The sequence below is a fragment of the Ursus arctos genome, unplaced genomic scaffold (assembly GCF_023065955.2).
Source record: "Ursus arctos isolate Adak ecotype North America unplaced genomic scaffold, UrsArc2.0 scaffold_22, whole genome shotgun sequence".
Lineage (NCBI taxonomy): Eukaryota > Metazoa > Chordata > Mammalia > Carnivora > Ursidae > Ursus > Ursus arctos.
Window position 1 is genome coordinate 52,809,020 of NW_026622897.1, and position 11,435 is coordinate 52,820,454.

Sequence of the window (11,435 nt, forward strand, 5' to 3'; positions counted from 1 at the left end):
CCACAACTAACACAGGGATAATTCCCACCTAGCCAAGCTGCTAAGAGGTTTGCATAACATTATATACATCACGTGACCAACACGGTGTTTGGCACAAACATGGCGTCAGAAGCAAAATGCAAAGGCAGTACCGACTGATATTTAAATCATTATTCTGATTTTAAGAAAATACCGACTCCTCCTTCAAGGCGGAGCCTTCCTGACCTCCCCATGGCAGTCACGGCTTTCCTCGGCTTTCCTCGCTACTCCCACAGCCCCCGCGCCCGTTAGCACTGCGGCTTCACTTATCAAATATGTTGTTCGTTTCTTCTGCGCGTGTGATGCCGTATCCTGGTGCAGGACATATAGCCGTGAACAAGACATGGTCCCTACTCTCGTGGGGCTTCCATTCTAGTAGTGGGGACAGACTATGAATGCGTCACTAGGGGGAAAATTGCACAGCATTAAAGGATCATTAAAATGAGAAAATATAGTACGGAAACTGGGGTAGGGGAGGAGATGCTTATATTGGGTTATGAGGGAAGGCCCCGCTGAGCAAATGACATTCAAGATGAGCTCTGGATGACAAAAGAAAAGCACTCTTGGCAAAGAACCACTTGCCAGGCAGAAAGGAGAGCTAGTGCAAAGGCCCTGAGGCAGGGGAGTAAGTGTGGCAAGTCTGGGAACAGAACGATCCAGGGGGCTGGAACAGCCAGTAATGAGCCCCCTTGTCACTGTCAGTTTCCACCTCCTTCCACCTCCAAATGAAGCCCCTTGAGAGCAGAGATCTAATTTATTGGGCCCACAGCACAGGACAGACCCGGACCCGGAGCTCTGACAGATGTGTTAACATTCTGTTGTGGTACTAATAGGAGTGAGTCAGCTGGCCCTTCTGTGGCCCCATTCACATCATGGAGGACTCCAACTGTGTTGCTGGCCCAGCCAGGCAGGGACTCCCTCCCTGGACCAACAACCCCAGGACAAAGTTGTTGCAAGAGGGAAGTCAGAAGGGTAACCAGAGAGAGGGAGTGATTGCCCAAGATCACACAGCCAGCAAGCAGCAGAGATGGGGGTCAACTCCAGTTTCCTCTTCTCCTCTGCCACAGGTCTTCTGGCCTGTGCACCCCCCTCACCCTGTCCTTCCCTAGCTACGGTGTCCCAAGCCCCAAAGACTGAGAGAGGGAACCAGCGTGAGGAGGGCTCTCCTGCTATTCACCCGAACAGACCCAGGATCCCACTGGCCCCTTCCTGCCGAAGCCCTGCCCAGGCAGGCAGCCCGAGCTTGTAGTCTGGCCCTGGATCCGGACCGGGTCCGCTTCAACTGGAAAGCTAGGGGGCTGCAGACTGGACAGCCAAAGTTCAAGTCTGTTACGCCCTGGGCTCCAGGCCCAGCACGGTCATTCCAGCCCTGCAGCCACCTGTCCAGGGCAGCCAGAGCGAAAATAATTTCCCGAGTCGGTGTGGACTGGGCCTGCAGTTCCCGGCTGGCATTTCAGAGCCTGATGTGGGCCCTGGCTCCACAGAAGGAGCCCTTGTCCCCTGGGAAGAATGACCTGGGGATCTCTGATCCAATCACCTTCCATGCTCCAACAAAACTTCACTGGAAAAGTTTTATTGAAAAAAAAAATTGTACAAACAAGTTCTTGGTTTGACGGCAACAAAGGCTCATTTTCCCCCTTCCCTCCCCACCTTTGAACATCTACAAAGGAGAAAAAAAAGTTCATCCCCATGATGCCTGACCAGAGTCTGCCCACGAGCCCCCCATGAGCTAGCTCCTGAATCCCCCCTCTCTGGGGCCAGGGCCATCGTGGGGGTGCCTGTCCCAGGGGCTGCAGCACCTCATTTTAGAGTTGAGGGGAACTGGGAGAGGATTGGAATAGAGCTGGAGAGAGGGCTGAGGTGATGGTAGCGTCAGGGAAAGAGGGCCCCCATTCCACAGGGCTGGGCTGAACCCCCCTAGCTCGATTCCGTCTCACAGATGAGAAAGCACTTGGCTATAAATATGAACACTGATTGAGGCAGGCTTAATCCTAGGACTCGGGGGGGCAGGACATGACTACTGCCCCAGGTCCCACAGCATGTGTGGGGTCTGGGCTCAGCATCATGGTATCTGGGGGCCCACGTCCAAGCAGAGTGAATTCTGCCAGGGAAGATCTGCTCGGACACACGGGAAGCCTGCTCTGTTTTCCCATCCCCCAACCCCATGGAACATCCAAGTTCAGTACCTCAGCCCCCCCCCCCCATAGCACCCATGTGTCTCAGGAGCCTTCGGCTGCCTCCTGCCATCCCGCGACCCTGGGGCCCTACAGCTCGTCTCGCATTTTGTCACCCTTGGGCCGGACCAGGCGCCCAATGAACAGCAGGGAGCCGCTCTGGGTGTCTCGAACCAGGAAGATGAAGGGGTGGTCAGCGTAGAAGAGCTTGGGGCTGCGCAGCTCCTCGCGCCCGTAGATGTCCTGGTCGAAGGGGTTGCCCTCCGTGTCCCACTCGAAGGCGGTGGCGTGGAACACACTGGCCAGGTACAGGTCCTTCTTGCCTGACATGCGTGATAGGTCTGCCTTGTTCTTGTCGATGGCCTCGGTCAGACCCAGCCCAGCCAGGTGTTTCTGTGGGACCAGGGGGGTGCCAGGTGAGGCCACGACGGGCAAGGCTCCTAGACCCCCACCCTCTGCCCATACCACCCATCACCTCCTACCCTGTCTGCTCCCCTCCCGGTCACCTTCTGTGTGCTAGACATGATGTGGGCACTTGGAACCACTGCCTCGTGACTCTCACGACAACCCTGCAAAAGCTTCTAATCGCCACTTCACAGATGAGGAAACTGAGGCTGGGGGAAAGGCAGAGTTTATCCCTGGTCCTGCCGAGCGATCTTGATCAGCGCTCCTCAGAGTACGGGCTGTGGACAGCCGGATGGGCACCGCCTGGGAGCTTATAGGAAACACACATTTCCTGACCCACTCCCTCCCAGAGCCACTGAATCAGTCTCCGGGGGTGGACCCGGGAAACTTCTTTAACAAAATCTCTGGGTAATCCTTGGCACACTCAAATGTGAGAAAGACTGATCTAAGGATAGCCATGACCATATAACCCTGGGGCTTAAAACCTGTCCAGAGTGATCTATGCCTGGGATTTGCTTCAGAATAATCTGAAGGGAGAACAATGGGTGTGTATAAGTGAATCCTTACCGGTCATGAGTTAGGATGGCTGAGGGCTCATTACACCGATCTCTCTATTTTTAATATATTTTCTAAGTAAAATTATTTGTAATACTAGTAAAATTACTAGGAAAAAATTAAAACACACCCCCGCAAACACACACCCCCACCCCCCAACACACACGCTTTCCGTGGCTCTGCAGAGCCCCTGGAAGCCAAGTACAAGCTGTTTCTCACGTGATTGTGCCTGTGCCCCAGCCTCAGCCCTTAGCAGGCCCCCCTGGCTCTCCATCCGGCAGCCTCACTGAACCACCGGCACCCGCAACGGTGTCTCGATGGCCTACCTGCATCCTGGTCTTCCAGGAAGCCTTCCCTCTCCCCAAGACTGCAGCCCTGCCTCCCTATAGCTCAGCACCCCAGCCTCTCTCTGTTTCAGTGTCTGGGCCTGACTGCCTCCTGCTGGTGGCTCAGAGCTCTCCCAGGGCAGGGCTCAGGTCCCACACCCTCCCTGTCTCCCAGTAAGGAAAGCAGAGCAGTGAAGGACTGCGGTCCAAGTCGCCAGCAGCATCGGAGTTCAGGCTTCTGCAGAACATTCCACCTCCCCGGCAGGGCTAAACAGGCACCTGACCTGGAGTCCTGAGGGTCAGGGGTCCTGAGACAGGTGTTTCAGACCCAGCTAGCGATTCCAGTCCTATGGACCCTATGCAAGTCACACACTTCACACTTCCCAACTCAATATACCCACCCCCCCGCCCCGGGACTGGTGTGCCCACCCAGGGTTCCAGGAAGACACGGGAGAACACAGGGGACAATGGAGTCAGATAGCAGCCACTGCAGGAGGAACTGGGGAGGGCTTGGGACAGGCCCAGGACACAGTGACGGCTCCGATCTGGAAAGCTCAGCTCGATCCACAGTACAGATGGCACACGCGCCATGAGCCTGCAGGGTAGAGCCCATGCCCCATTCCGTCTCCAGCTTTCTGTCCAGTGTCAGCAGTGAGTCTGCATTCTGTGAGGGAGAAGCTTGCCAAAGAGCCCTTTCTGGCATCCAAAGCAGGAATGAGACAAAACCTTCCTCTTTTGAATAGGTAAAAAAGTCTCTTGTGACTGACACAAAGGCCATCCTGAGTTTTCACCCTGAGGACGAACCACGGCTCCACCACTGACTCGCCGGGGTGACCTCGGCAAGTGTGGCTTCAAGAGACCCAGGGTGGTCACGAGGGGAAAACGCTGTTGGGCGTGAGGACTGGGGTTCCAGCCGTCACTAGTGTCGCACCGCGGACAGCCAGGTTGGACTTTCTGCCGCGAGGGGGTCGACCGTCGGCTGGAACAGCCTGTCACTGGGGGCACCTCAGACTCTCCGAGGCAGCACAGCACAGGATCGGGGCGCAGCCTGGGGCCAGACCCCTGAGCTACCGTCTGTGTGACTCCGGATAAGCTGTTTAACCTTCCCGAGGCTCCGTTTCCTCATCTCTAAGGAGCCTGATAGTCCTACCTCAGGAAGCTGTTTTGAGAATTAGAAGTTTCGTATACACGAAGGACTCAGAAGAGTGTCTAGCATACAGCAAGCGCCCAATTGTATTTGGCTGCTGCTGTCATCGCCACGTTCCCCAGGCCAGGTTCCACGCCTCCTCCCCAGCAGCACGCAGGACTCCAGGACTGCCTGCACACCCCCCGAGGCTCGGGGCAGACCCGCCGAGCTGAGGAACGGGTGCCCGAGCAGCCCTCTCCTCCAGGCCCCGCGGCCCCCAGGGGGGCCACCCCTCACCTGCAGGTCGTGGGTCACCTCCACCACACCCTTGGGCAGGGAGATGGCGACGGCTTTCTTCTGCATCTTCCCCAGCCAGACCTTCAGCTGCTCCTTGGTCAGCAGCTTCTCCAGGCGCTCGAGGGGCTCCACGTGGTGCGGCATGAGGATGATGAGGCTGGAGAGCTTGTGCGCCAGGGGCATCTCCACGATCTGCAGCTTCTCCTGCTCGTCGTCGTAGTAGTTGTAGAGGCCTGGGAGGGGAGCAGAGAGGCCGCTGGGCACGCTGGGCCGGGGGCGGGCCGGGCCCAAGCGCCCTCCCCCCGAGCTGGGCCGCGGGGCACCCACCTGTGCGGTGCATCATCGTCACGCCCACGGTATAGGACCGGGTCACCATGAAGCCTCGGTTGTCCACCATCTTGTGGTGGAACTTCTCGTCCCAGTGCGCTGTAGTGGGACGCACAGCACCAGGTCAGAAACAGGCCCCCCGCTTGGGACACACCCCCCCAACCGCACCCCCGGATTTCTCTCTCTGCCGCAGGCCTTCGTTCCAGTCTTTGGGGCTCAGCGGCAGCCCCTCTCCCCCCTGAGCACCCAGCCCACTGAGTACATGCTGCCCGCTTTGGGGGACCGGGTGCTGGCCCCGGGACACGCTGCCGGAAGCTGTGGCTGTCGACACTCAGGCCTGGCTGTTTCCACGTGACAGGGAACTCCTTCCGAAGGAGGACCCTCGGCTCAGCCACCGCCACGTCCGCCCTCCGCCCTGGCCCCCGTCAGGCACGGGGGCAACACTTGCCGACGTGCAGCCACCAGCCCCCCCATCGCCGAGGGGTCTGTGCCCGGGCGCCCCTCCCCTCCGGACTCACGCTTGAAGAACATGGCATTGACCAGCAGCGCGCCGTCCGTCCGCTCCACGTCCTTGGTGACCTCGGGCAGCTTGCCGTCGGTGGTCTGCGCCGCCCACTCGTTGATGGACTGCAGGGCGCTGCGCTTGTCGCGGAAGTTGATCTTGGAGTGCTCGCAGTTGTAGTGCTGCTTGCTGCTGCGCACGAAGTCCTCGGCGAAGCTCACCGAGCTGGGCCCGTACAGGCGGCTGCCCAGCTTCCAGGTCACGTTGCGCGCCGTGCTGTTGCTGAGCGAGCGCAGCAGCTCGCCCAGGCCCGCGTGCACCTCGTCGTCGCGCAGCTGCTCAGCGCTCAGCACCGCCTTGGCCTGGGACGCCGTGGCGGCCTTGCCGCCCAGCGACACGAGCCCCAGGGACGAGGCCACCACCACGGGGGACAGCAGGATGTTCTCCACCGCCTGGTCCTTGGCCATGGCCTGGTACAGGCTGAAGGCCAGGCCGGCGCTGCGCTCGGCCAGCGTGGCCGCTTTGGGGCTCAGCTTCTCCGCCGTGCCGGGGGCCGCAGCGGCCGCCGGCTTCTTCACCTCGGCGGCCAGGGCCACGGCCAGCAGGCAGCAGGTGCTGACGAGCAGGAGGAAGCGCATGGCTGGAAGGTGGACTGTTCGCACCACGGAGGACCTGTGGGGGCTGCAGAGAGGGTGGCCCTGAAACCCTGGGTGTTCCTCCCCGACGACCATCCCCCACCTTCTGGGAGCCCCCAAGCCCCCTGCAGATGGGAGCAAGAGAGCCCCTGAGTGCTGGGGAACCCAGCCCTAACTCGGAGCTGCCCAGATCCAAGGTCTCAGTCTGCCCCCTCTCTCCGAGGCCTTCTCCGAGCGCCTTAGCCAAAACGGGGTTTCGAGCAAGTCGCCACCTCCTCCCTATTGATTTCTTCCACTGAACTGACAACACTGAGTCTTATGTGTTTATTATGCATTATCTCCACCCCTAACTAGTCTGTGACCTCCAAGAGGGCAGGAAATCTAGCCAGTCCTGTTTCCCTGCAGATCTCCAGTGCACAGCACACAAGAGGCCTCGGCTGTTCCTGAATGAACAGAAACCAGGGCCAGACTTAGGGTCCTCAGTTTGTATAAAGAGTAGCTCTGATCTCCTACCACCCCCGGGCCCTTTTCCAGTGGAAAAAAGCAGCAGATGGACTAAGGGTCTGCATGAAGCACAGGGGCCCAGGCAAAGGATGTCCTGTCGGGACAGGCTGAAGGCCTACCCCCCCCCCCCCGCCTTTCCTCCTGCCCTGGATGTTAATGAGTCACTGGTTAGCTCACTCATTAAGTGCGGGAGCCAAGATGCTCCACTCCGCCGCCCCACGGGTGACCTTGAGTGTGTGTCCCCTCCTCTCTCAGCCTCGCTCCCCATTTTCCAAGCTGTCAGGGTCTAAGTCTCCATGCCCAAGGCCTGTGTCCTAGCAGGCACATGCCTGCCCAGCTGTCCACGGCCCTGGCACGAAGGGGAAATTCCCAGGACACCGGCTGAGTGGGGAGTAGGTTTCCTGAGAGGAAGGATACTGGAGGAGGGGTTCGTCACAGCTCAGTGGAGCAATGACACTCCCTCCCCTTCACCCCAGATGTGTGTTGGCAGGAAGCTGGGCCCCCCTCACGTTCCATTCTGCCCTCCCATCTGACAGTGGGTGTCACACAGGCCCTCTGCCCTACAGCTTCAGGACGGCCCTCAAGACCCATCCCAAACAACAGCAGTAGCAGTGGCCTAAAACAAGCCTCACTCCCCTCCCTGGGGCCTCCAATCAGGACAGTCTCTCCGCATGGGACACGTCCCCCCCACTTTCATGCAGGACGGAAGAGGAGATGACAGGGCGAAGGAGAAGGGATGGAAGGAACTCTGGTGGAGGCCGGGAGCCCACTGCTTTGGCGGATCCCATCTCATGGTCCTCAAGAAAGTCTGAACATGGTGGAAGACCCCCAGGACTTCGGCCCGCCTGCAGGAGCACTGGGTTTCTGGGAAGACGCCAGTGCCATAGCCACCGGAACCCGGGCAGGTCCCCCTCCCTGGGCTGCCACCTCTTTGAGGGTGCAGTGTAAAGGGGAGGCAAAGGACCCGTGGGGAGAGGGGTAGGGGAGGAGCCAAGGCACAGAGAGACCTGCACCCTACCGAGAGTCCAGACTGGGGAGGTGATACACCCCAGGGCCCAGGCCACCTTCCTCCCAGCCCTAGGTCCTTCCCCACCAGGCCTGGAGCCTCAAAGGCAGAATGACCGTAGGCTTATTGTACAAACAAAGACACCTAAGAAAATGAAATGGAGCCCTACTGACGATTATGCCAGGACAAAACAAGCATATGCCACTCTATTCAAAGGCCGCCTCTAGTCCACACGGCTGATGCAGAGCACAGACCCCGGGCAGAAGCCGCTAGCATCCCACGGGGAGAAAGTCAAGGAGCCCAGCTCACGGCCCTGCCACGTGGCAGACATCGTCTTGACAGCCCCCACCCACAGCCAACCAGAACCTCAAAGGACTGGGAGGGGCCTTCCGAGAAAGCTCCAAATGACTAGTTTGGGATTCTTCAGGCAGCCACACAGCTGCGCTCCTGCTTCTGCTCCCACTCCCGCGCTAGGTGACGTGGCAGGCTGGAAACGGAATTATCTCCATCCGCCGGCAGAGGGGGGCTTCCAGCCGGGGAAGCAGGATTCAGGTCCCAGGGGTGCCCCCGAGCCTCCCTGGCCTTGGCTTTGAGTCTGTGCATCTGGCTGCGCAGGGAGATGCATGGCCGCGGAGAGGGCTGCCCTGTTCAGCCAGCAGCAATCACAGAGGAAGACAAGTCACGGCAAGCAAGCCAGCCTCCCACAGCCCAGCCCACGTTGCCACAGAGAAATCCCAGCCCTGAGGCCACGATGAGACGATTTACAGTCCCACAAAGCCGAGGGCTGTGTCCACAGCTAGCCAGACGCAGCTGAGACTGGATTCCGGGTTTCTGCAAGAGGGGAAGGGAAGCAAATTCTAGGGGGTCCACCAGAGAGGATCTCAAACACTTGAGGGAGTCTAAAGTACCTGGAAACTGCCTCAGAGGGAGCTCAATGCCTGCCTTTTTCATTCTGAAAGAAAACAGAAGAGTGAGGAGGGTGGGATAAGGCAGAGCTGGGGTGGTGGTGAGGTGGCGCCTGGAAGGCCCAACCCCCAAATGGGACCCTGGCTATACTGCCCCTGGCACAAAGGAAGGCTTAACCAGTCCCAGATCCACAGGGGCCTTGGAGGTGGTCCACCTCACCGTGCAGTGGGAGCAACTGAGGCCAGAGAGGGGCAGGGAGCAACCCCAGTTCCCACAGAATCAGCGGGGGTCGGGCTTCCTAGCTCAGGGCTCCTTCCTCCCAGAAGCACCCACAGAGCCCCCAAGGAAGCCTGGATGTGGCATCCTCTTATACAGAGAGTTTTAAAAAAAAAAAAATTCTGCTGGGAATCCCGGTGACCAGAGACAAAAGGAGTGGAACACCAGACACAAAAGATCCGTAGGCCTCAGGAAGGGGGGATGGGCAGATGAACCGTCTAAGGGCAGAAGGGTGTGGTACCAGCCAAAGACTTCCAGGGAACCATGGCCCCCTAATTTTCCTCCGCCCTCCATCCGGGCCCTACAGCCCAGAGGGACCTGCCGGAAACGGGGAAGAGGAGGGGCCGGGCCTCCTGGCCTTGCTGGAAGTGGTTTCATTCTTCCTCCACTCCAGCCGCCTCAGGAATGTCCCTGGGCTGGGGGCAGGGAACCCTGGCCTTTGGAAGTAGTGGCCTTAACCCTGCAGTTACTCCAAGAACCAGGTGGCAGTGGACGGAGTTAAGAGTGGGTGACTCAAAGCCTTCTAGTCAGCTAACCACCCCGTCCTGGGTCGGGGGATATGGACCCTACTAATTCCTCACCCCCCTTCTGGAGGGAGGTGGGGGAGAGGGTGTTGGTCAAGTTCCTCCTTTAGCTGCCATCATGTACACGTGCAGGCTGCCGGTCAGAAATGCAGCCACCGTTGGGGGGGACGGTGGGGACCCCGAGACACCCCCGCCTCGGGAAAAGCCTCGACTCTTTCACCTCCTTTCCTACTACCCTACCTTCAGGACGCTCAGATGCAACCCCACTCCCTAACAAGCCCGTCAGGAAGCTGGTCCACCCACCCCTGCTGACCGCTGGGCCTCAGCCCCAGAGGTGGGGGCGCTCTTAACTGCACGGCTGGCCTGGCCTCCCACCCCTGCTGGAAAGGGCCCCAAACCCCACCTCCTCCCTTCTGGTTCCTGCACAGGGCCGAGTCTCAGCATCCTGGCCCCCAGCCCCACTGTCTCCTCTCTGCCGGCACCATCCCTGCCCCACACTTCTGTGGAACTCTGCACGAGCCTTCTCGAGCCCCGACTCCCCGCCCCGCCCTGCCCCTGCAGGCTCACTCGGCCATCACCATCTACCCCCAGGCTCCCGATCCCAAACGCTCCGGCTGCTCCCAAGGTGCCAGGGACTGCAGTCTGCGGGCTCCGGGTTGGCCCCCAACCCCTCCCCGGGGGCCTCCCGCCCCCTCTCACTGCCCGGAGCACCCCCAAAGCGCCCCTCGCGCGCAGGCCGGCCCCCGCCCTCACCTGGGCCGGGCGGGCTGGCGCCGGACGAGAGTTCCACTGGAGCCGCGGACGGATTCCACTCTCCGCCGCTCCCGGCTCCCCAGGTCTATATATGGCGTTCCCCTCCTCCCGCCCGTCCCGAGAAACTTCTGGAAAGTTGGAAAAGCTTCCGGAGGGCGCCCCGGCTCCGCCAAAAAAAGCCAAAGACCTCCCCCAGACCGCCCCGGCTCCCGCCCCTCCCTCTGCGGGCCCTCACCCGGCCCCTGGGTCCTACTGCCCCCCACACCGGGCGGGGCTCGGGGAACCCCCGCAGAGAGGCCGGGCGCTGGGACCTGCAAGACCTGCACAGCGCGGGCGTGTCCTTGGACTCGGCAGACCCTGCGGAGACTCCGGACCTTCGAGGTCCTGGAGATGGGGAGCGGGAGGGGGCGGGGGGAGTTCGGACAGCTGAGCTGGAGGGGACACTGAGCTCCGGGGTCCAGCTCCCCGGAGAGGAGCACCCTCCCTACAAGCCTGCTCACTCCGATCGCACACCCTTCCAGCAGCCCTTTCCCTTGCAGGGGCTCTGCCCCAGGCGATCCACTCCCCCGTTTCAGAGCGGACCCTGAATCAGGTCCCCCGACACGCCCCCTCTTCAGTCAGGGTCCCTCTCCTTTGTCGTAGGGGAGGTGGTCAGAAATGGAGAGGCAACATCTTTCTCCATCCGCAGCTTACCCTCAACACCCTGGAGGAGCTCGACCTCAGCGACTGCCCTGAGGGGAAAAGGGATCCTACCGGGCCGATACCTGACCCTAACTCTGGAAAGTCGTGATAGAGGCGGAGACTCCGGGAATGTCGTGGTTTGGCTGCGTCTGGAGGGGTGCACAGGAGGAAAGGAGAACCCTGGCTGTCCACTAAGTAATACGTTGTATGATCCTAAGCAAGTTGCTTTCCTTTTCTCGGCCACAGTTCCTTCTTTGGCTGTGAAATGTGGCGCTGTCTTTCCTTGCTTCCTTCCCCCCTTCCCCCGCCTGTATGTCTGTCTCCCTCTCTCCCTCTCTCCCTGTTATCCCTGCCCCCTCCCCGTCTGGGTCCCCTCCCAGGGCTCCAGGGCTCACTGTCGACCCCTCTCATCCCACCCTC

General features: G+C 60.2%; 1 protein-coding gene across 3 annotated transcripts; it reads right to left on the bottom strand.

The window, feature by feature from the left end:
- Window positions 1–1,575: 1,575 nt before the first annotated feature.
- On the bottom strand, window positions 1,576–11,154 carry SERPINH1 (serpin family H member 1). Of its 3 annotated transcripts, XM_026518121.4 has the most exons (6): window positions 10,335–10,524; window positions 8,784–8,827; window positions 5,747–6,411; window positions 5,229–5,327; window positions 4,902–5,134; window positions 1,576–2,585 (listed from the first exon to the last, which is right to left on the bottom strand). In XM_026518121.4, the coding sequence occupies exons 3-6, from the start codon at window positions 6,366–6,368 to the stop codon at window positions 2,283–2,285; spliced, it is 1,257 nt and encodes a 418-aa protein (XP_026373906.1). In that variant the 5' UTR covers window positions 6,369–6,411; window positions 8,784–8,827; window positions 10,335–10,524; the 3' UTR covers window positions 1,576–2,282. The 3 variants fall into 3 exon arrangements, with proteins under 3 accessions (XP_026373906.1, XP_057172699.1, XP_026373905.1); XM_057316716.1 differs by lacking the exons at window positions 8,784–8,827; window positions 10,335–10,524 and adding an exon at window positions 11,028–11,154; XM_026518120.4 differs by lacking the exon at window positions 8,784–8,827.
- Window positions 11,155–11,435: the final 281 nt, after the last annotated feature.

Excerpts from the sequence above, each read along its gene's own strand:
- SERPINH1 (XM_057316716.1), bottom strand. The coding sequence starts at position 6,368 with ATGCGCTTCCTCCTGCTCGTCAGCACCTGCTGCCTGCTGGCCGTGGCC. Across the intron at positions 5,328-5,746 it reads CAATGCCATGTTCTTCAAGC|CGCACTGGGACGAGAAGTTC; the intron begins GTGAGTCCGGAG and ends GTCCCACTACAG. Across the intron at positions 2,586-4,901 it reads AGGTGACCCACGACCTGCAG|AAACACCTGGCTGGGCTGGG; the intron begins GTGAGGGGTGGC and ends CTGGTCCCACAG.